The following is a 24319-nucleotide window of genomic DNA, read 5'->3' as shown; positions in this document are numbered from 1 at the left end:
TTTACAGGACCCTTGACTGCCTTTAGGAATGGAGGTGACAGGTGAGATTGTTGAAGAGTCCCGGTCCTGGGGGGTAGTCGCTCCTTCTCATGCAATGTCACACATGTGTACGGGGCCTGGGCAGGGTCGGGAGACAGACACCATCGTCCGCATACAGAGACCAAAACCAAAGAGGCGCGGACTCATTCTTCAGCCCTCGCTGGCTACCTTAGGATGGTTCACTATTCTGACATTTCAAAAAAAGGCCATCCAGAAATATATTTTCTCGAAAGAAACATTTATTTATGATCTTTATTGGTCAAACAGTTTCAAACAAACCCAGAAGGGGTGTTCACATGTTGAGCCTTTGGTGAAAACACACTGTGCCCTCCGTGAAACGAACGCTGACCCCCGCGGGGCACCCCCCGCACACCCTGAAACGCCGGGATGACCGAGCGGGCAGGGGACAGCCCACGTGACACAAGGCTGCCCCAAGAAGGGCATGATTTAAACCTCCGGTGTTTTTTCACAACGTAAATGTACTTAAGACTTGTGATTCCCACTTCTTCATTTCAAAACCAACACCCCAAGAATCAACTCTCCCTTTAAATAAAAAAAATAATCGATTTATACTCTTGAGAGAACTCCAACAATGTAAAATAAGTTCCAGCCCCATATATATATATATATCTGTACATTTATAACTTAGGCGCTCTGTTTCTCTATATGCATCTACTCATGCGGTGGGGCGGGGGGGTGTGGGGCTACAGGGGCCTCTCGGAGGACGCGGTGTAGCTCCTCGCCCTGGCGAACAGCAAAGGCGGGTACATCTTGTCGATCTCAAAGGCAGTGACTGCCGTCTCTCCGGTCGGTCTGGAAAAGAGAGCACACGGTCACCTGTTACCGGGAGATCTCAACTCAGTTAAGACCCTGGCATGTCTGGGAGTGGGGAGTGACTTTAGGCTTCAGCCTCTTTAATTTTTAATTCATCTCAGTCCACGTGAAGCAGCAGAGGTGGATCATAGAAAATGTGAAAAATTTACAAAAGGAGAACTGCGCACCACCCCACCACCCAGATGGAGCCGCAGGAAGCCCTTCGTTTAGGGCTGCTTCTAAGCATCTCAACCCCACCGTCGAGCTTTACTGAGATCACCCTGTCAGTTATCCTGCTTCTTAAACACTGACGTAAGCATCTCCTCACATCTTTAAATACTCTTCAGAAGCCATTTCTGTGGCCACATCTCTCACTGTCTGCATTTATCACAATTCACCCAACTCCCCTTCTGTCGGAGATTTAGGTTGTTTTCAATATTTGGCAATTAAAAGTAACATTGTGATATTTTTGATTATGCCCTTTACATAGATTCCTAAGAGCAGAATTTCTAAGTCAAAGGCTATGGACATTTTAAAGCTCTTGATAAAATGTGTATCAGAAAGAATTATAATCCTAGAATAGAACTTAATGATTTGATATTTGCATGATCAACAGCATAATTTCAGGCTGAGGGGGGAGCAGGTGACGAGTTATATTACCACCGCCTTTTATTTTCTCCTAAAAAAAAGAAAAACAAAAACAATCCAAATGACTTTACAAATATGATAAGGAAGTCAATGTGGTCATCAGCAGCTACAAATGACGCCCTTTTTTTCTAAAACATGATGCTTTTCATTGGCTTGGTCCTACTTTTGATTTTGGTTTCTTTGAAAAGAAAAAAAAAATTCCACTTTAGACATTATTCAGAGAAGCAAAAATAAAACGGCAGGATTGGCAGGCAAGGGTGAGAAGAAAGAGCAGCGCTCTCTCCGCTGTCAGGACCCTCCACATGAGAGGCAAGTTACTTGTAAGGTAGAAACGTGACCAGGGAAGTTTTCGACATTGTGGTCGAGGTCGTGAAGCAGGTTAACGGCAGATGACCTCACATTTTGCCCATCAGAATTTTGGATTCAACTGGAACGGAGACCCTCGGTCACATTCTTTCACACCCAACCACAGCTAAGTCAGGATCCGCACCAACTGACATTTCACTTTCCTAATTGCTTTTTCAAGTACTAACTTCTGCACTACTCCTTTCTCATGCACTGTCATCTGCTCAGCGATGATTCCATCCGAGTGAATCTCAACAAAAAGCACAAAGAGCTGAAGCAGGAACCACTGACAGCTTCGGCTTTGGAGTACCGGAGACCTTTTCAGCAGCCTTACTTTCCTGACTACAGCTCATCTGAAATCTGTGTACAATCCCCGGGGGTAAACCAAGTGGGGAAATAAAGAGAAAAATTGTACGACTGAAACATGGGAGAAGAAAAGAGACCTGGTGTTCCATGACTGCCTCGCGCGAGTCGGAGGGTGAAGTCAGGGTGGACCCAGCGCCGCCCCTACTCATGGAAACTGCCCGCACCCCACGCGGGGGGCCCGCCGCGTCCCCCGGGCGCCATAGGGGAGCTCCGGACGCCCCACGTCTTGGCCCACTTTTCGTTTTTCCCAAGCTAGCTGCTCTCTTGGTTTGCAGGAGCGTCACAGCGTGTAACTGAACATTAACTCTGAGGAACCAAACCCCATCGGAGAGGCCCCTTGGCCCGACGGGGAGGACACCGCTGTTCTGTACCCCTGGGGTTTTCACTGCGATTGCCTACTTGTAGGTGATGTGACAGGAATGATGGATCCAGATGAGTTTGTTGAACCTCTGGTGACCACTGGAGCACAGCTGCAGCCCCACGTGGAAACTCTGCTCAGCCTCTTGTACGGGGACGCGGCGGAAATACCGGAACTTGTAGTCAAGCGGCTTCTGTGAAAGGAAGGGCACACGGGCAACAATGAGGCCTCGCTCCACGGACGGAGAGACACAGGCAGAAGGCCGGCTGACATCCACACACAGACATCTTAGGAATACGCTACGGGAGAGTGACACACGAGCCACATCACATCCGCACACAGCAAAGAGCTGTCTTGGTTATTAACTGGGAACGCGCGTGAGCGCCTGGGAGAACGTGCAAGTGCTCTGAACACAGAAGGCTTGTCCTCCATCATCATCTCGGTCAAGCATCCTGTGAAGTGGGACCAGGGCAGGCAGCCATGGCCACCAAAGTCACGCGGCCGCTGCAGATGGGAACTGAATCTCCTGTCTCCCATCTCCAAGCCTAGGGTTTCCTTCTGTTCGAAAAGACTTGGGAATTTTTCAAGAGGTAAAGTGATAAACTGGGGAAGGCTGCAGATAAAGCACCAAGTCTAACTTCTCTTTTGCAACAACAGTAAAATGGTCAACAGAGAAACAGAAGTGTTGGGTTCGCTGGAATCACGTCTGCAAATACTGCTAAAAACACAAGAAGGTCAATATGACACATGGTCCTACCATGTCATATTCTGAAGAGAAAACTGATGGTCAGCATGGGAATTCCTAAACTCTTTCATTAGATAAAATCTCAAGTAGGGCCTCACAACTCCCTAGCTCTGATGACCTCAGGAAACTCACGGCCAAGGTCACAGTGACAGCAAGGATCTCTGCCCCTCAGACCACTGTCCCTGACTCCAGGAGCCAGAGAGGCCACAGCTGAGGGCCAGGGGGTGACAGGACTCAGAAGAAACCCCGCTGTAACCATCCCCACTCCCGGTGCTGGGGGTGGGGACTGGAGACCCAACACAAGGGAAACTTCGTTCAAAAATGATATTAATTATAAATGCAATAGGCTAGTATTTATTCCAACTACCCCAAAACTGACTTCCTGGGTACACAATGCAGTTTTCAACCAGGATCGAAAACAATGCACATGGAGAAAAGCTGTGAACAAAATCAGACCCTTACTCTGTTGAGAGTCTAAGGTACTCTGGATGTAATAATTCAGCCATCATGTTTGCTCGGCATTTCTTCCCTTTTGCAAGAACAGAAAGAAGGCAGTGATCTCACTTCAGCTTATTTCCAGTAGAAACAGAAATTTGAAAAACACCCTTGTGAAAGGATTATCTATATGAGACAATTTAGGTTAATCGCCTATGATTCAAAATGAGAAAAGCCAAAAAAACCATAATTAGACATAACTGTAACTAGTTATTCCACAGGAAATAATTCCAGCTCTGCGTTTTCATGTGTTAAAAAAACCTGGACCAGAGAAGGAAACCTGGAGCAGAATTAAGCTGATTCAATAAAAAATAACCACATTTTAGAAAACCCTCCAGCTCTCTTCAGAGATATGCTGTTAAGTCAACACCCATTTTGCGTAACAGCAGAAGTGATGAGACAGTATTCTTTACCCTTTTCTAATCAAGAATGTGTGAATGCGCAGGGCACGGAAGTTTAAAGAAATGTGCCAGCTCCCCCTTGCGTACTCACTTCTTCTTTTTTCTTAGTTATCACAGCAAATACTTTGGTCTGATTGTCTGTATCTTGTGACAAGCGATAATGACCCAGTAGAATTGCTTCCGTTCTGAAAATGAGAGAATATATATACTTTAAGTCAGTTACGTGCATTTATTTAAAGTCACAGAGAAAGTAACGGGCGAGAAGTGTTTACTCAACGCGCCTGAGGACAATCAGCTAGCGTGTTGAGTAAACCTGGTTTCCAAGGCCCCAGATCCACTGAAGGACGTCTCCAGGGAGAGGCCCAGGGATTGGCATTTTTTACAGGCACCCCCGATGACTGCTTTTCCGATCATCCAGTATTCAGTTACAAAATCTCCAAGTTACCACCCAAAATGCGGGCTGGACGGAAAACTGCAGAACGAACTACCTGGTATTCCTCGTCCTCAGCCGCGGCACAATGGACTGGGGCTCCTCGGGGGTGGTCAGCATCATCACGTGGCCATCCGGGAAGAATCTTATGTACCTGCGGACATGGAAAACGCAAGCACAGGACGTGTCCTTATTTACTGGTACCTAAACCTACTCATGGCTGTGAAACCAAAACAGAAATCCCACAGGCTAAAGAACTGGCGAAACATCTCTGGGACAGACGTGCCTGAAACCCGTGAGGCCAGCAGCAGGGAACGAAAGCATTTTATTACCTTCCTTCGAGGGGATGGTGGAACTTCTAGTTTCACTCACCAAATGAACTGGATTAAATATTGCTCTGTTAAAGTTGTGTGTTTTTCCCTGAAGCACTAATTAACATCAAACAAAAGTGCGGTCCGATGATATTACACGGTAGTTAACACGGTCTACTTGTTTCTCGAGGGCAGTGGTAGCTGGTGGACAAGGAGGCTGAATCACAGCACGAGCCCTCTGGGAAGGCAAATGAGCCCACCAAGGGCGGGAGACAAGGAACAGCTCTGAAAATATAAATTCTTAAAATTTTACAGCCAGGAGGAATTAATTATCTTAGCCTACTGGTTCTTTGAGCACGGTTTCTGTGGAATACCGGATAAAAACACCGAGGGCCATTCTGCGGATAAATACAAAAGGCAGAAAGAGCAGGTGTCCAATAACCAATGAACCAGCTGTCGGAGAGGGAGCGTTTCTCACTCGCTCAGTTTCCTGCAGGTGTACCTGTAATATTCCACCTGGTGCCAGGCTCGATAGAAACCATCGAGAGACTGTTCCCCTTGACGGATATATGTGGTTTTACTGATGTACACGCCTAGGAAAAGAAACAGATTTTTAAAAAGAACACAATACACAACTTTTAATACTACAATCATGTAACACGTTTCCAGCTTTCCTTTTATCGTGGTTTCCTCTAAAGGTGCTTGTGGTACTCAGGTCTGTCACGGAAAATTAAGACTGTGTACATCAAAATCAGCGCGACAGATCACTATTTCTCTGAAGAGTTCAACTTACCATCAAACCGAACACGGGGCCTTTCTAAAAACATCTCTCTCCAGGATGTGTATGGAACAAGTTTAATACAGCTTCTGCCCCAAACTTTCAAGCAGGCCAGACGCCAGATTTCAGGGTCTCTAGGTAATAAAAGCACATCAGTACATATAATACTAACTCCCTCTACGCTCTCAGACATGAGAAACATTCCTGCTACCGACCACCGTCTACTCAGCAATGCTGGCCGGGTGCCTGCAGGCACTGCCCTGGGCACTGGGGACAGACCGATGGACAAGGCAAAGGCCCTGCTCTTTTACAGGGAAAGCAAACAAAAATAAAAGGAAGAGAGAAAAGTGTTAAGTAGTGTGCTCAGTGCAAAGACAGACAGACAAAGCAGGGTAAAGGACAAGGATGATGGTGGAGGGGAAGCAGGGACTCATTTTTCTGGGCAGGGGTCTACAGTGAGGAGGAAGGGTATCCTGGCAGCAGCCACAGCGTGCAAGGCCCTCAGGCTGGAGTGTGGCCGGTGTGCAAGACCAGGAAGGATCACGCGGCTGCAGCAAAGTGACAAGGTGACGTGCAGACTCCCTGATCTGAGAGGGGACAGGGGCAGGTGAGGTCGTGGTCTGCAGCAGGGAGAGGCTGGCTGAGTGAGGTGGAGGCCCCTGGAGGGGTCTGAGCATGGCTAATGCTTTCCAGTGATCACTCTGGGGGTCTATGGAGGATGTGCTCCTGGAATGTGGGAGTGGGAGCCCAGAGACCACACTGGACGCCGATGCCACAATCCGGACCGGGCCTAATGGGGGCAGAGCCAGAACAGTACTGACAAGTAGCGAAACGGTCAGACTGGAGATACATTCTGCACGCGGCACCAAGGCTCTGTTGTGGGATTAGTGCAAAAAGCGAAGCCAATGACGGACGAAACTGACATGACTCTAATACAGCTCAAATCAAATCAAAACCCTTGCCCCACAGGGATAAATCCCACTCGATCATGGTAAATGACCCTTGCTGTTTGCTGCTGAATTTGGTTTGCTAGTATTTTGTTGCAAATTTCTGCGTCTACGTTCCTCGGGGACACCGGCCTGGGGCCTCCCTCTCCAGCAGAGTCCCTTTATCCAGCTTTGCCATCAGGGTGATGCTGGCCTTGTGTCAGAGTGTGCCCCCTCTTTGATTTTGGGGAAGTATTTGAGAAGGACTGGTGTCAATTGTTTAAACGTTTTGAAAACTTCACCAGTGAAGCCCTCTGGTCCTGGACTTTTCTTTGTTGGGAGTTTTTTGGGGTTTTTTGTTTTTTTCTTTTTTGGGGGGAGATTTTTTATTACAGATCCAATCTCTTTGCTAGCAATTGGTCTATTCGGATTTTCTATTTCTTCCTGATTCAGTCTTGGTAGGTTGTACGTGTTTAGGAGTTTTTAGGACAACTTTTAATGGGACAAAAGGAAATTCTGGTGCCATCTAAATTTAAATCATTATCAAGTTTGGAGTTACTGTAAAAATGACTTAAGTGTAGTTCTCTAGCATAATTCTTTCTCCAAATCAGCTAAGCCAGCATGCAAACCACCCTGCAGAAGTTAACGTATGTTCCATGTTATTCTAGACCCTGGAAACCTAGTGCCTTCTAGCCGCGGCATGCTAAGCTGTCTGAGCAAACCCACTTAAGGACGGCTTAGCAAAACTGTTCATTCTAAGTTTTTACCTAGAATATCCATCAAGTTCTTGTATCAAAAGAATAATTTCAAAAGAATACTTTCTTTTGGCAAAAGACCATAATCCTTTTTCAAACACTGCCGGAGTTGCTTTAAAAAAAAAAAAAAAAAAAGGTAAGTACCTGGCGCAGATGTAGAATCCCCTGCACACCTGTGACAACTGCTCTAAAGACCTGAGGTCCAGGTCGCTGGACACCACCCATCGGAAGACGTACATGAGCACCTCCATCGGCAGCGCTGCAACAGAGGACGCGTCCCCTCAGCGACTCTCCCTCCCGCACACCCACTCCCGGCACGTCCCCAGGGCAGACACCTTTATGAGCTCCTGAAGTGTTAACAGCCACACCTTCAGCGCTGCTCAGAGCTACGCACCAGTGCATCCAACTACCCCAAAGCGAGACACACACACCTTCGTTTTTCCAGCACAGGATAGATCTGAAGCTACTTTCGTAAGCACATCTCTCTCTCTCAGATCTTTTTACCATCGAGATGTATAAAAATAAGCCTTAGAAAAATAGTACATATGCGTGAGTGTGATCCCTGTTGCATTTGTGACATTAAATAAAGTTACTTTCATCTCCCTGAAAATTTTCAATTGTCTTCCTCTGAAAAGTCCCGTAAGTGAACAGTATTTAACACATGAAAAGAAAAAAGAAATTCATTTTTAAACCTTCAGTCTATCTCAGGACTAGCGTCCAACATGGCTGAAATGCCTGCTGACACCAGGCCTCCTCCAGCTTTCCTAGGGCTGCCCCACAACTTGGACACTCACCCTCTCAGAGCTCCACTGAGAAAAGAATGGCACCCTTCAACAAGGGCGCTGCTGCCCTCCTTCTGATCCTGGTTACAACCTGGCCTCCCACCGGATTCTGACCCAGAGCAGTGGTCTGACGAGCTATCTGACCTTCTCGGCTTGGAACACGTAAATCTTAAGGTCAAGCGTTTCTCCCTGAAGGGTAACGCGCGTGAAGTCGCACCTGATATGTGAGTCTGGCTGCTCTCGAGCTCAGGCTGACACAGTTTGAGCGCAGACTCCTGAAGCGTGAGCTGCTGCTGGAAGGAGGCCAGGAGGTCAGCCACCTTGCTGTCTTCATCACTGTCTTCGATGCTGAGAAAAGACAGGATGTGAGGGAACCAGCGCGTTGGTCCGCACACAGACTTCCGCACAGTACTTTCAAATCTGCTCTACAAAAAGTCGTCTAAAAGCAAACTTCTTACTACTTTATTTATTTATTTATTTTGGATATGATAAAAAGTTTACCCTGCCTTGCAAAGGAATACCATACCAGGTTTTTTTTTTGGGGGGGGAGCTTTAGCAATTTTAATTCCCACAGAGAAAGAATTAGAACTTCTGGAGATAGGTGCTGAGATTTAATTAATTAGTTTTATGGTAAACATTTCCTGAATTAGTAAAAAAGATAACTTCAAATGATTAAAAAAAAAACCTTACATAAATATATCCTTTTAAGTGACCATCATCCACACTAATTGAATAAAAATAAAATATGCAGACGTCACCTGAGATGCTGACTTACCAAGGGATTTCTAATCTCTGTGCCTTATGACCCTACCTTTAGAGAGGAAAATATGTAATTAAAAAAAAAAATCTTAGCAGGGCCACAAATAATCTATCAGTACAAACAAATGTGTAGTTAAGAGTTCTAGAAAAATAGCTAGCTTTCCATTTTTGCTGAAGTTAACTTTAAAAATGATCCAACTTGCAAAAAGGCTGGATGAGGATGAAGTCAGAAAACCAGGAAGGCTTATTATGACAACCAAGGGCACGTGTGGCTGAGGTTGGCTGGACCCCATCGCGATGCTACTGACTTCTTACAGGAGGCAAAAAACCCAGCAGAGATTTTTAGGGCCTATGCGATCCGGTAAGAAAATACACAACTCTGTCCTTAAAGCACTTTCGTAGCATCTGGGTTTGTATGATGGGACGGGAGACAAAGCAATGCTTCTTTAATGTTTTAACACAACCTTTCTTAACAGCACCAGGCATCTATTTATGAAACTGGCTAAGAGGTGGGTCTGAACAACTCTCTCCAAACTGAAAGAAGGCTGAGAAAAAGTCCAAACAAGTCCTTTTGAGTATGAACTGTTAAATCGAACTTGGTGAACAATATTTCTAGCCCAAAAGTTCCAGCAGGCAATCGACGCTGACTTCACTGGGATATTTTTAATGTGGTTTAGCCAAAGCTTAAGTGTTAATACTATAAGCAGTTAAGAAACCCTGGCAATCAGCACCAGTTATGGATAAAGGTAACTTAAGTGTTTCATGGCAGAGGTAATGTAGTAGTTAACATAATACCTCATTACCAAGATTTTATTTTTCTATGTACTGCTCATTTTAAACTTGATAAATCTCCGGTGGGAACGGACTCCCTTCCCTTCTAAATACCAGCCAGCTGGGCTTTGGGGGAGAGAGGGGATTAAGCCAACACAATTTTGTAACTGTTTTACAAATAGCTTCAAAAGTACTGGCTTAAAAACACGTCCTCCTGAGCTCTGTCAACGCTACTCCATGACTGATGAGAGTGGCACCTACACAAAGCAGGTGGTTTCTTTGGGGAGCGCTTACGTCCTGCTCCTGGGCTTTTAAACAAATGTTAGAGGCTTAACAATGTTCTGTCTGCAACAAGGCCTGGTTAGAGTCCAGCATTTTCCTAATAAAATGAAAAGCCTTTTAAAAAATGTAGTTTCCAACAGAGAACCAGGGTAATGAAACCCCACGTACCTGATTTCAACCATTATTACTAGTATTTTTCAGCTTTGGCCTGATTACATTTTAATAGTTTTGACTTGATATAGGTTTCACAAAGCTGAAATGTGTCCTTTAATTTCCTCCTTTCAATAGACACTGCTTTTATTAGAAACAAAAATTCTTCCGTCACCTTATTTTTGTTTTATCCGTTTAAAATGTGCATTTCTGTACTTCAACCTTAAAATTTCCCTACTTAAGAAATTTCTACAACTTTATAAATAAGTCTTTAGAATAAAGACTATAGAATTTCACAGAATTAGCACCATCTTCTTATCATGTGAAGAGTCAACAGGGCAGAGACTGTTAACAAACTCTTATGTGTTACTATCAAATCATATACGCACTAGCTGTTTCCAACGCCATCACCATCTGGGGATCGGGTATAAGTGATCTTGAACTCTATATCAGGCACCAGCTGCATAGCCCTACGATAAAACTTGATGGCTAAAAGGAGAAATAAAGCTAAATTAGCTATGACCACACATTTTCATCATTTCCTTTACTTACCCTAAGCTGTGGTTTAATTGGGTAACTTGCTTTACAAACAGCCAAATTCCCTTTTTCTACATGCAACTGTGTTCAGTGCACAAATGTTACTTCCAAACCTTCCTATTCAGAAACCATCTTTCTTTTTTCTAAAGCTCTCATGTTACAGAAGCTCAAGACGCTGCATTTCATTTCTATCTTTCGGCCCATCTTTCCCCTTGGCCTCTTAAGGGTCGTCAGATGGGATCTTATACATGGCGTCCTTCTTTGGGCTTTGAAAACGCCATTGCTGCAGCCCCAGCAAAACACCACCTTTGAGCAAACTTCCTTCCAGGAGGCAGAGTTGAGGAAAAGCAAATGCTTCCTGCCTACTGGAATAAAGAGAGGAGTTTTTTCGAATTTTCCTTCAAATCCAACTTCCTTTCATCTAGCTGCTTCTTATTTAGCTGAATAACCTGTAAAACCTGTTTATAAATCTCCTGGCCGGGTGGCTTAGAACTAGGACATCCAGCCACCTGTCCCACGGACACGTGCCAACGGGACTGGGGCCGAGGAGGCCGCCACCTCCAGCCCCTCCGCTCCACACACCCTGGGTGACTCACTGTCCACCACGCACAGTCAGGGCTCTCACGAGCCAATAAAGGCCATGAAGGGATGTCACCGTCTGGGCCCTCTTACTGTCTCAGAGTAAAAGCACCACTAGGAGAAACGTGTAACTTTGAAAACGTTGCTTTGGGGGCATTTTCAAATGACTCAAGCTCAAGCATTTCCCTGCCATGCCCCGATTATTAGCTTTTCTGTCACAAAAATGAAGGCCTAATTACAAACTTAATCCGGTAACAGCCCCACCCCTTGGTGTGCTTACACATTTCTACCGGCCTAAGGAGAGAAGCAAAAGCTGTAAATTAGGATTTATGAAACGTGTACATATTCCTCAATCTGTCCTTTACGTACCCCTCCTCTGAAGTCATTTTCACCTCTAAAAGGGGCAATATCCTATTTTCAAACAAGGAACAATATTTTTAGGACTTTAACCATGAGGAATTAACACAGACGAACCCCTGAATGTAGAAAAAGGTTATCTTACTCATCCTACCACTATGATGTCTCTCTGGAATACTTTTTGGAAACAGGTTATATAAAAATACAACTTTTGTTTTTGATTTTTAAAAAATATAGGGAGGCTGACATTCTACGCTAAATGTATTCTAGCAAAACATAAAATAAAATTGGTCAGTAACAAAGAGTTGTTAACCCAGACGATCTTGGGTCCTGAGGCCTCACCTTCATAGAGAGCTCCGTTTTGTTCTTCTTCAACTGCTTTTAGGAATAGTTCACGAGCCTGTAAACACAAACAGTGAAAAACAATTTTTGAAAGTCCACGTTAAAAACAAGTGCGGGGGGCGGAGGGACAGCCCCCTTCAAGGAAAGGCGCTCGGACAGTCAGGCCCCCGCAAGCAGGACAGTGAACGTCGGCCTCCACTTCACATCTGATGTAAGACGTTAACTCAAAAACAGGTGGAGGACTTCAATGTGAAACTTAAAAAACTTCCGGGAAGAACAAGAGAAGACGACCTTGGAGGCCTGGACTCGGCAGAGCCCTTACATTTGACACCAAAAGCACAAAATCCACAGAAGGAAAACCTTGATCAGCTGACCCTCATCGAAATGAAACCCTTTTGCTCTGTGACATACCCTGAAAAGAGGCTGCAACGACAAGCCACAGGCTGAAAGAATTCACGAGCCACGTATTCAGCACAGGACTCGTACTTGGAATACGTAAAGAACTCTCGAAACTCAACAGTGAAAACACAAGCAATCCAATTAGAAAAGACAAACAGCCATCTCACAGAGAGAAGAGAAAGACGGCAAACAGTACGTGAAAAGATATTCAACATCACTCGCCATTTAGGGAGACACAAAGTATCACAAGGAGGCGTCGCAACGCCTCTGTCAGAATGGCTACAGTGTGAAAGTGATGAGAACACGAAACGCGGACGGGGACGCGGGGACCCTCACAGGCTGCTGGAAGGAACACAAGATGGTGTGGATGTTCTGGAAAACAGTTTGGCAGTTTCTCTTAATCAAAGATGCACTTACCATACACCTCAGTAATTGCGCTCTTAGCCCAGAGAGATGAAAACTTATGTTCATGCAAAAACCTGCAGGCGAATATTCAGAGCGGCTCTTGCAATGACAGCCCCAAACTGGAAACAACGCCCCAAATGTCCCTCCACAGGTGACTGGTTAAACAAAGCGGGTACCTGCACACCACGCAACACCCCAGAGCAGTGAGAAGCAACTACTGACGCACACGGGAAATTGGGATGGATCCTAAAGCAGTCATGCTGAGTGAAAAGAAGCCAGTCTCAAAAGGTCACGTTTATACCACATTTTTTGCATATCAAAATTACAGAAGTGGAGGCCACTCGTGGCTGCTGGTGGTTAGGAACGGCTGGGAGGAGGTGGGGAGGAGAGTGTAACCAGCACAGTGCAGCCTGAGCGAGCCTTGGGGTGACAGAACAGTTCTGCATCCTGACCGTGGCCGTGGTTACATGAAGCTGCACGTGTAATAAAAGCTGCAGAGAGCTACTTATACACATACCCACAAACAAAAGTGCTAGTAACCCTGGGAGACCAGAACAAGCTCTGTGACTTGTACCACTGTCCATCTCCCAGAACTCAGCCACGGAAGGGGTCCGGGTGGAGGGAGGCCGGGGAAGGTGCACAGGACTTCCCCGTAAGAGGACTCTCTATTTCAAAATTAACAGTGACAAAACGGATATGGAAGTTTTCAGTTAGCATGATGATGTCGATTATTTAATGGCGAACTGTCATAAACGCACACGCGGACCTGACGGTGTGAAGAGGACAGCCTCCGTGGAGTGACAGACTACGGTCAGCCCTCCCCCTCTGCGGACTCCGCGGCCTCAGACCCAACCAACTGCAGATCTAAAATATTTGAGAAAAAAGTTCCAGAAAAGTGATGAAAAGCAAAACTTGAATTTGCTGTGCACTGGCAACTATTTACGTAGCATTTACAACTATTTCCAGCATGTTTACATTGTCCTAGGTATTTTAAGTAATCTAGACAACCTAAATGTCCATCGACAGATGACTGGATAAAGAAGCTGTGGTATATTTCTACAATGGAATACTATGCATCCTTAAAAGAGAATAAAATAATGCCATTTGAGCAACATGGATGGACCTGGAGATTGTCATTCTAAGTGAAGTTAGCCAGAAAGAGAAAGAGAAATACCATATGATATCGCTTATATGTGGAATCTAAAAAAAAAAACAAAACAAACTTATTTACAAAACAGAAACAGACTCACAGACAGAAAACTTATGGCTACTGGTGGGGAAGGGGGTGGGAAGGGATAAATTGGGAGTTCAAGATTTACAGATACTAACTACTATATATAAAGTAGATAAACAACAAATTTCTACTGTATAGCACATGGAACTGTATTGAATATCTTATAGTAACTTATGGTTAAAAAGAATATGAAAACGAATATAGGTATGTTCCTATATGACTGAAGGATTGTGCTGTACACCGGAAATTGACACATTGTAAAATGACTATATTTCAATAAAAATGTATTTTTTTAGAAAGAGAGGAAAAAAGTAATCTAGAGATGATTTAAAGTATGTGGGAGGCTGTGTGTGGCCACACGCAAACACTACACCACTTTATACAAGGAATGTGAGCATCCTTGGACACTGAGGGACAAATGTGACGGAAAGGGAAATGGTGGGCTCAACGTGCTTCATGTGAATAAGCACCAGGAAAGCGGTGAACCATCAGGAAGCATTCAAAATCTTCCACAATGAGGAAGTGATCACCGCATAAATCTGTTCCACTCAAAATATAACAAAATGCTGCATCAAGACCTCTGGGAAGGTGTTAACATTTGAACACATTTTTTCCCCTTTTGGAGTTCTGTTTGTAAATTTAGAGGCATCTATCTTTTAGAGACAGAGTGACTCTCAGGGGTGTGTGAATTACCAAAGAGCTCCGGGCAGACTGTCCACCTGCAAGAAAGAAGGAGTGGTACAGGAAGCAGGGAGGGATGGATACGCTGGTTCCAAGTGCAACACCCATAACACTTAACTTTTCTTCTTTTGCCAGCTCTTGCTTTCCTTTGGTATCCGCTGTTTTCAGTAAAGAGCCTCTTGCTGCTCTACAAGACCGAGTTTCCAAGTTGCTCGAGCCTACACCTGGGGCAAGTTCAAACATCCACTGAGCTCGGAACATCTGGAGCTGTGCCTAAGGGGAGAAAAGTGTTTTAGGACTCATCACGCAGGAGCTCAACTCCAGAACAATGTGTCAATAGGTCCCACACTGATTTCCTCACACACGCATATTCTAGGACAAGAAAACGTTCTTTTAAATGACTAAATCAATACCATTAAACCCCTGATATCTTCCAAGGTAATTTTCTGCTTAAGGCTTTGAAGAAATGGTGAAAATTTGCCTAAAGGTTCCTTGTACAGGAGAAATCTAATGAGATGGGAAAATCCAATTTTAATTAGAATTGAAACTATAAGCCATTGCTTAGGGACTGAACTTGCATGCTTCCAAACATTTCTTTACTTGGAACACATCTCCCAGGTGATCCCTACTCAATGACTAATCCATGAAAGTGACCAATGACTGGTTAAAGGCCCGGCTCTCGGGACGGAGTATAGCTCGGTGGAAGAATGCCGTGCTTAGCATGCATGAGGTCCTGGGTTCAAGCCCTGGTACCTCCATTAAAAAAATAATAATGATAATAAAATAAATAAATGAATAAATAAGCCTAACTACCCCCACAAAAAACCACACAAACAAAACCAACAACAAAAAATTTAAAAAAAACAAAACAAAAACAGCCTGGCTCTCAAAGGTTACTCCATCCTCAGAACTTCCACGGGATTAACTGAGGTGGTCCACTGAGACAGCAGAGCAGGCCAACCCCCACCCCACCCCCGCCCCCTCCAGCAGCCCTCCCAGGAGCTCTGCTGAATAAACCTCTGACAACCCCTTCACTGTCTGCTTCCTGGGAACCCAACCTGGGACGCCCTTCCTCCAAAGAAGGCCGTTGGTAACTGGATTGTGTATATTCATCCTTTTTTTTTTTCAAGTATATAATATGAAAGTTTTAAAAATAATTTTTCTCTACATTCTGCACACAGTTTGACACCCATGTTCCTACCCCCAACACGTAACACACACACACACACCTCTGACCTGACGGCTCTTTAGAAGCACTCTTAAGGTCCACCGGCTGGTGCACTCCAAAGGCACAAGTATTACAAAGCTTATAATTTCCAGAAGATGCACTTAATTAATTGTAATGAATATTTTTCTACTTTGCTGCACAAAGGTTGACCTGATCCCTTTAAACGGCTGTGGTGTATTTCACTGTATGGACACATCATTACTTAATACAAGGGACGGATACCTGGATTGTATTCCACTTTCCCACGTACACAATGCTACAATAAATATTCTTGAACGTGTACACGTTCTCACTTCCCCCATTACTTCCTTAGGATTAATTTCCTGGAAGCAGAATTGCTGGCTCAAAGGGAATGTTATGTTTTTCTTTCTTTCTTAATTTTTTTTTTTTTGATGTTTTTCCAATGTCTTATCTTTATGGATTTTTTTAATGGAAGGACTGGGGATTGAACCCAGGACCCTGTGTATGCTAAACATGTGCTCTTCCACTGAGCTGTGCCCTCCCTGCTATGTTTTTCACTTTGATCAAAAATGCTAATCTTCCTTCCAAAAAGGGTTGCAGCAACTTGCACTTCCACATCCACTGCAGGCGTGTTCTCACGGCCTGCAGAGCCACAGGCATTATTCACTCATCTGATCACTTAAAAAAAAAATTCTTTGCAGATTTAATTTGTATTAAAAAAAATTATTAGTAAGGTTAATTATCTCTTCTAATGTTTAACAAATATTTATATTAATTTTTTCCATTATCTTTCTATCTTTCTATCTTACGGTCTCCCTAATTTTACAGGGAGTTATATCTGTATCAGACCTATCAATTCTGTGCCCACCTGTGGCTACCAGTTTTCCCAGTTGATAATTTCTATTGATTTTGGATGTCTTTTGCTATATACAAGTTTGAAACTTTTAGGTGGTCAAATCTGTCACTCTTTTTCTTTAAGGTGATGTCTTTTAGTCATGCTTAAGCCTTGGTCTGAACACTTTTAAACCTATAAATTGAATTACACAGCAGCAATTACTGACACTTCTTTCTGCAAAAAAAGAAGTCTGTAACATAGTTATAAGTTAAATATTCTACATATGGTCTGAGACACAGTTAAATTCTTTGCTGCAAATAAGAATCCCCAAGTCTTCATCACTACACCTGACTCCAGCTTAGGTAAGGGATCAACAGAAGAACTAAATGTACAGGTGGAGAAACGTGCCTGCAGATCTGTCTCAGCCGGGCTCTCAGTTTCATCATCATCTCCTGCTCTCACAGCATCGGGATGACAATCTTCCTCAGCTTCTGCCTGAGGGGGAAAGGCAAGTTAAGGCTCAGTGACACCAGGAACAGGCCAACACCCACCAGCGTCCCCCGGTAACCGCCATCTCCCACTCGGCTCCTTGACAAATGAAACACACGGTTGCCTCTCGGCATCTTCTTCACAGGTAATTTAATGACTCCAGCCAGAAAAACCTGACACTTTAATTTTTTTCATACTGATGAATAAACACCTTCACTGGGCTCCAGCTTCAGATGTTTGGGTAGGTGGTTAAAAAGAACAATTTTGCTTCAGAGAATAACAGCTGGTCGTGGTATAGCGTTTAACAAATAGTTTTCGTTTCTTGGATCACTTAAAAGACCACAGTCCATACATGGCTGTCCCTTTTTTAACAGAAACTGAAATGTTATGTGTGGATGTGACTTTTGTCTATTACTATTTTCAATGTACTAGAAAAGCTCATTAATCAAAAACCTGTAATAGTGAAGATTTTTGTAAAGAAGACTGTTCTATTTTGTTTCCATAAACCCAGATATTTATACACTGGATTGATTTAAAGTGGAATAAAGCTGGATTAGAACTACCATGCATGGCTTAGGGCTTAACAGAGGCCTCAGGTCAGCTTCCTTCCATTCTACCCTTTTAACGTTTGCTAAATGAAACTAAATCCTACCTTCCAGTGAAAACAAAACGTTGCCTAGGTCCAGACTGTTAGCTAAGACTTATGAGCACACAGGACGTGCTCAACAGTTCAAGTGCTCAGTCTTATAAAGAAATGTGGCAATCAGGGAAGGTTAGAAACAAAATAAAATCGATTTAGTTTTCCTCATTCCAAAAATGGTTAAGTTTTACAGTTGCCAGTTTGGGTTGCAATTTGTTTCCAGGACAAAAGTGTTTCCGTGAACACCTATCTTTGAGCACAGCCACCAAATATACTTGGACTACTTCACAGCACAACATAAATAAGCTTATCTCTGGCAACCAGACTTGCAGCAGAGATGCCTTGAAGATGTGAACTAGTTAGTACATGGTTAAGGTGGAAAGGCTAAATCAGTGAAGAAATAAATGGAGAGAAGCAGAGACTCCGATGAATTCCCAGAAAACTGGCAAATTTAAGCACGACTGTATTGTCAAGTACATTTTTTCTTCAGTCTCTTTAAGCTGAGAGCTTTTCCTAAGAACATCGATAGGAAATTACACAATAAAGGGGTTTGAATGTATTGATCTCACTGAGAAGTATGTTTCCCTTGTCTCAATTTAAGAGTCTGCTTTATTACTATAAACTCTAAGGACAGCTAATGGAAGGGGACTGAGGTCCCTGGGGTATTTTAATAATTCAGCCTCTACCTCTAATCCAGCAGTCCCTGCTCTCTCCAGCCCCGTGTTCTTGCATATGCTGTTCGCCCTCCGCATCTGGAATGACTACATCTTCTTCCTCGCTTGGCTATTGCTACTCATCCTTCAAGACTCAGCTCAGGGATTATCCCAGTAAGAAGCCTTTTCTGATCCTTTTAACTTGGCCCTTTCGTTTTCCCCATTACACTTGAGCTGCTGATTACAGCACTCAGGACTTGTACTGAGATTTTTGTCTCCTTCGCTTGAATTACTACATTGGGAGTAAGGATCACATCTCAGTCTTCTTGGAAACCTTGGATACCTGGATTGAATCAAGCAACATACTGCTTGATTCAAGGTCAAGGCCTGTCCAGGCCTAGCTGTCTCATTTGTAGAGAGGGTGTTGGATTTGGTGACTTCTGAGGTCCCTTTTCGTATGTGACATCCCATGATTAAAGGTTTACCGTAAATCACCTTACAGGGTTGGTTATATTGAAGATCTGGTATTGTACCGGGATCTAGCACTTCGCCAGGATAACAAAAGGCGCTCAAAAAAATTGTTTCAATCAACAAATAAAATGCCACGAGGGTACATAATGCATATCTCAGGGATGAGGAAAGAAGACAGGAAACCTATAACACAGACAGCATCTATCTTCTCCCCTGAGCTGTGTTTTAAAAGTTCTAATCCATTATGACTTTGATTTTGACTGTATGAAGACAAAAACAAGACCCATCAAACTTGGGGTTTTATGACTTTTTTTTTTTAACTCAAATACCACTTGAAATAAGTAGGTCTTTGCCTGTCACCCAGAGATTTTCACTTTGTTTTTCGTAATTGAGTTTGACCTCACAGCACTTTTCACTTGAGCAGCTCATGTGTTCACCATTTTACTGTTTTACACCTGGGATTAAGAACAATACACAAAATTAAGTGCTTAATCCTGGGCAGAGAACTATTTCTGATAGTTCAGAAGCATAATTAGTGTTTTTCTAGCCTCCAGATTAATTTAATAAATTCATTCAACCTTTCACGTATTCAACGCACATTTGGGTAACGACTATAAACTGATCAGTCTGGTCTCACTTCACCCTGGAATCATTCAACTTTAGCCAGAGATTAGGCTCTCGGATGGACAATTTATTCGAAGCCAAAACAAGGCAGCATGGGGCAAAGACTACCATTCCAGCACGCAATACCCCATGGAATCTGCACTGTCAGTTTCTGGAGCTTTGCTCAGTCTCTCCATTTGGACCGCTCCGACACTGCTCGGGCCCTCACTGCTGTGAAGTGAGACATGATCCCTCCAACCCGACGTCTCGGGGACCGCCTGACAAAACCCTGGGGGGGCCCTGACGCGTCCTGGGGCAGGTGCATCCTAAACCCAGGACTCCATAAGGGCCCAGAACGGCGGCTCGCGGGCAGGCTTTCCAGCGGGGGTGGGGGTTGGGGGTGGAATCAACAAGTGTCTCCGCTTGCCAAGGCTCTCTCCCGATTTTAGCTGCTGCGATGGCTCACCTCAATCCACGCTTACTATACTTTTAATAAAATTCCTCGAGGGGGGCGAGACTGGTTCAAGGTCCTCAGCAGGCTGAGAAAAGACATATTTTCTCGGCCCTTCTGCAAACGCGCTCTGCTCACCTGGAGTCCCGGCTGGGGGGCTCGGCAGGAAGGAACCCCCGGGAGCGGTGAGGGCTGGCACCCCTCCGCTGCCTCTCAGGCCAGAGCCCCGCGACGGTGCCGGCCATGCAGCCCCCGCCGCTCGCCGGCTCCCCTTCCCGCCCCCCCCCCCCGGGGCTCCCCGCAGGCCCAGGCCCTCCCGCCCGCGCCCCTCGGCGAGTTACCATGCTGGCGGGCCGGCCGGCCGCGGCCGCGGGGCTCTCGGCGCCCCCTCGGCACCGCCCCCGCGAGGAGGTGCGCTGGGTGTCCGGTGTCTACTCCTGCCGTCTGCTGCAGCGGGGCTTAGCAGAGTTCTCGGTCGGAGAAGCGCACCAGGCAGCGGCAGTAACTGCGGGCCCGGCGTACGGCAGCCATCTTCGCGGGGCAGGGGGCCAGATCCGGGCGCGCTGGGGCGGCGGCCGGGGACTCGCGGAGCGGAGGGACGCCGGGGCCCGCCGAGGCCGAGGACTGTGCGCGAACCGGAGCGTCGGCCCTGCTGGAGACCCCGGACGCCGCAGCCGAGCTGCTCCTCTGCTGCGGAAACCTGCGCCGGAGCAGCGAGCATGCGCAGTGCCGCGTCGCCGTCTCCGCCGTTCGCGCGGGCCGCGGGGCTCCGCGGCCCGCCTGCTGCCCGGTGGAGGGCAAGGGGCGTGGGCTAGCAGTGTGCGCGAAGCATAGCTCGGGTGGGGTCACCAGTGTGCCCACGGCCAAACTCAACCCAGCATTCGGCTCAGTGAATTTATGCAAACTTGAACAGGCGTTAACTCAAATCTAGAGTTGAGACCCTACGGCGAGCGGTCCTAAGGAACATCGAAATGGGCGCTCGGGACGGTCGCTGCACGGTCCTCCTCGGCGACTGTGGCTAGAGTCCCACTCCAGGAATGCAGGGAAACAGTGAAACTCCACTACCCTCACAGACTGTTATAACGACTAAACTCTTTTAAAACACTGCTTTGGAGGTTGAGGAAAAGATGCTCTCTGGAGAGCGGCAGGGGACAAGATAACTCAGCCCTCGCAACGAACGTTTCACTACAGACCCCATCATGCAACGCGGGTAGGACGTTGCGGCTCCACGGCCCTGAACCCCGAGTTCTGCGGGGAGGGCTCCGTGGCACACTGGGCTTTGTAGTCCGCCGTTCCGCGTCGAGCGCCGGCGCTCACACGCCTTCCTCGCCCCACCTCTTAAAGCTCAAACGCCTGATTTCACTTCCGCAGAAGGCAATCTTGTTTGTCGGGCGAAATTTTATTTTCCCACACTTAACATTGTTTTAAATACTGAATTTGGCATATTCTCTGCTCTGTGTAAAGCTACAATCTTAGGGCTTCTTGCCTTCATTCAACAAACATTTATGGAGATTCTAAAGCTTCCAGGACCCTACCTACGTTCCACGAGTTTAGAGTTAAAATCTTATCCATTATTTTATTCTAGATATCTTAGTAATGCAGTAAGGCTTCCGCAGAAATTAATAGAGGAGAAAAGGAGCTGGGGCGGGGCGGGGCGGGGAATGAGTGCAGAAAGGTATGCTAAAATAAGGAAGTCCCAAATGCTATCTTTTAATATTAGTAGCCGCCCTTCCGATGAGTGTGTCTTCATTTACATCCTAAATCAACTACCTATAAAAAGTATCTTATTGTTTAACGGAGACCAGAACTTTAATTGTTTCTAGATTTTAAAGGAGACTCTAGGACTTAGGTCTTCTAAGGATGATTTTCCTCCCAATGACCTCTTTTAAATTGGATTTTGAAATTAAAATCAGAGGGAAAGATTAGCTGTAAGGATTTATAATGGAAGGAAATGATATATGTGACTCGAATACGAAGGATCAGTTTTACAAATGAATGGGTTTTGAAATGTTTTCAGATCTCTTCTATTTCATTAAACTTGAATGCTTTGTCGATTAGCACAGATGATTTCTATTATTCCAGCAACTAAACAATAAATGTTAATATAATAATAATTAGTATTTGGAACAGTAAGTTGAGTATCTAATTTATTAAGACACTGTTATGGTTCCTAACTACTAATTTTCTATTTTAGATCAGCATCCACTGTATCCACTAGACTTCTTTACAGGGTTGTATTATCTCATCATATTATATTTACAGAGTTATAATTCCCCCAAGGCTAGGACTATTGACCTAAGCCATTAACTAGCCCAGTGGATCCTTGTTAAAGGTAGACCAAGACAGTCTGTTTGCCAGTTACTTGGACAACTGAATTCGACTAAAACTGATCATTTTAAATACTTAAAAAATTACTTTTCATGGGTGTAGTATACGATTTGTTAGGCTGCCTCCTGTCTCTCTATCTTCCCATTGATGACAACTTTCAATTTTCATTTGCCATATGGTTTGGGTGTTATGTAGGTAAACTCAAAAGGTAGATGAATGTTACTCATTTGCCAAGTGGCCAGATGACTCTTTCCCATTTGGGACAGGAAGTCTAAGGAAGCTTGACTGTCTCAATTCTTATAGGTTTCTTCAACAGGAGCAAGAGGAGAGAGGGATTCAGGCCTTTTGCATAGATTTCTTTTTGGAAAAAAACAATCTTTTTGGTTCTTAGAATTCAAAAACAAAGACAGTGAGATTGATATGAAATCATAAATCAATCATAAAATTGATATTAGCTGGGGAATTTAAACTCAGAGAAAGATCCACAATGTATGAAAAGACTACTGCTTTGTTAATTAAAATTGTGTTGTCTGGGGCAGAGTGGGTCCCCTGACTAGCAGCATTAGCACCAGAATTCTGGGGAGAGGGCCCGGAAGTCTGTTCTAACAAGCTCCGAGTGAGCCTGATGCCTCCAAATAAAGTTTGAGAGCATTCGGCTTGGGGCAATTTTGTAAATTTATATCAAAGACCTCGAAGCAATTTTTTTTTTGATTTTTTATTATTATTTTTATTAAAGTATAGTCAGTTTACAATGTCGGGTCAATTTCTGGTGTACAGCATCATGTTTCAGTCATACATATACATACACATACTCCTTTTCATATTCTTTTTCATTATACGTTACTACAAGATATTGAATATAGCTCCCTGTGCTATACAGTAGAAACTTGTTGTTTATCTACTTTATATATAGTAGTTAGTATTTTAAAATCTTGAACTCCCAATTTATCCCTTCCCACCCCTTCCTCCTCTGGTAACCATAAGTTTATTTTCTATGTCTGTGAGTCTTTTTCTGTTTTGTAAATGAGTTCATTTGTGTCTCTTTTTTTAGATTCCACATATAAGTGATAGCATATAGTTTGTCTGTCCATGTTCCTGCAAATGGCATTATTTTATTCTTCTTTATGGCTGAATGGTATTCTCTCTCTATATATATATACATATATTCACATATCAGATTATTCTTTATTGAGTCATCTGTTGATGGATATTTAGGTTGTTTCCATGTCTTGCCTATTGTAAACAGTGCTATTGTGAACATTGGGGTGCATGTATCTTTTCTAATTTGACCTCCCTCCAGACATATGCCCAGAAGTGGGATTTCTGGATCATATGGTAAGTCTATTTTTAGTATTTGAAGGACTCTCTATACTGTTTTCCATAGTGGCTGCACCAAATTACATTCCCATCAACAGTGTAGGAAGGTTACCTTTTGGAGAACTCTCTCCAGCAGTGATGTCTTTTTCACAGTGGTTCAGAGCCAGTCCTTATATGTGTGATTTAAGGTAACATCTACAATATAATTAAACAACCCAAGTGAGAGTGTTTAAAAGGTGAATTTTAAGTGTTATATAGTTCATAGCACCAGCTACACACTGAGGACAATGGTGTAGAGCTTTTATCTAGTCTGTTCCTTACCTGGGTAACAATCCAGTCTTTCAAACTAAAGTTCCTCACGATGTAAAAACTCTCAAAGTTCAAAGGTCTGCAAACAGGAAGTCTGGTTTTTATTTTAAACATGGTTTTATTATGGTAAAATATATATGACGCAATTTGCCCTCTTAACCACTTTTCGGTGACGCTGACTCATTCACAATGTCTTGCGGCCTCAGGGACAGTTTTTCAGCCGGGAAAGTGTGTTCGGCGTGACCATCCGTAAGGAGATGCTCTCCGAACGTGCATCCTCGGCCTGCCTTTCTCAGTCCTGATGCAGGCAAGCGATCTGCAGTAAGGCGCGCGCGTGGCGCTGGAG

General features: G+C 44.4%; 1 protein-coding gene across 3 annotated transcripts; it reads right to left on the bottom strand.

The window, feature by feature from the left end:
* Positions 1 to 258: 258 nt before the first annotated feature.
* FBXO9 (F-box protein 9) lies at positions 259 to 20761 on the bottom strand. Of its 3 annotated transcripts, none has more exons than XM_074348914.1 (13): positions 20361 to 20761; positions 17121 to 17207; positions 14701 to 14961; positions 11970 to 12027; positions 10544 to 10643; positions 8410 to 8540; positions 7555 to 7669; positions 5745 to 5863; positions 5454 to 5544; positions 4699 to 4794; positions 4302 to 4395; positions 2611 to 2762; positions 259 to 852 (listed from the first exon to the last, which is right to left on the bottom strand). In XM_074348914.1, the coding sequence occupies exons 1-13, from the start codon at positions 20361 to 20363 to the stop codon at positions 744 to 746; spliced, it is 1416 nt and encodes a 471-aa protein (XP_074205015.1). In that variant the 5' UTR covers positions 20364 to 20761; the 3' UTR covers positions 259 to 743. The 3 variants fall into 3 exon arrangements, with proteins under 3 accessions (XP_074205015.1, XP_074205016.1, XP_045365240.1); XM_074348915.1 differs by having other exon boundaries at positions 11970 to 12029; positions 14808 to 14961; XM_045509284.2 differs by lacking the exons at positions 17121 to 17207; positions 20361 to 20761 and having other exon boundaries at positions 14807 to 14874.
* Positions 20762 to 24319: the final 3558 nt, after the last annotated feature.

The sequence above is a fragment of the Camelus bactrianus genome, chromosome 20, assembly GCF_048773025.1.
Source record: "Camelus bactrianus isolate YW-2024 breed Bactrian camel chromosome 20, ASM4877302v1, whole genome shotgun sequence".
Lineage (NCBI taxonomy): Eukaryota > Metazoa > Chordata > Mammalia > Artiodactyla > Camelidae > Camelus > Camelus bactrianus.
The sequence above is the reverse complement of the archived record's forward strand: the minus strand, read 5'-3'. Positions and strand labels throughout refer to the sequence as shown.

What these genes read in the sequence shown, in the direction of transcription:
- FBXO9 (XM_074348914.1), bottom strand. An exon ending in AGTCTGCCCGGAGCTCTTTG is followed by an intron (nt 12,028 to 14,700) that starts GTAATTCACACA and finishes TTGTGTTTACAG; the next exon opens with GCTCGTGAACTATTCCTAAA. An exon ending in TCCTGTCACATCACCTACAA is followed by an intron (nt 853 to 2,610) that starts GTAGGCAATCGC and finishes TCTCTTTTCCAG; the next exon opens with ACCGACCGGAGAGACGGCAG.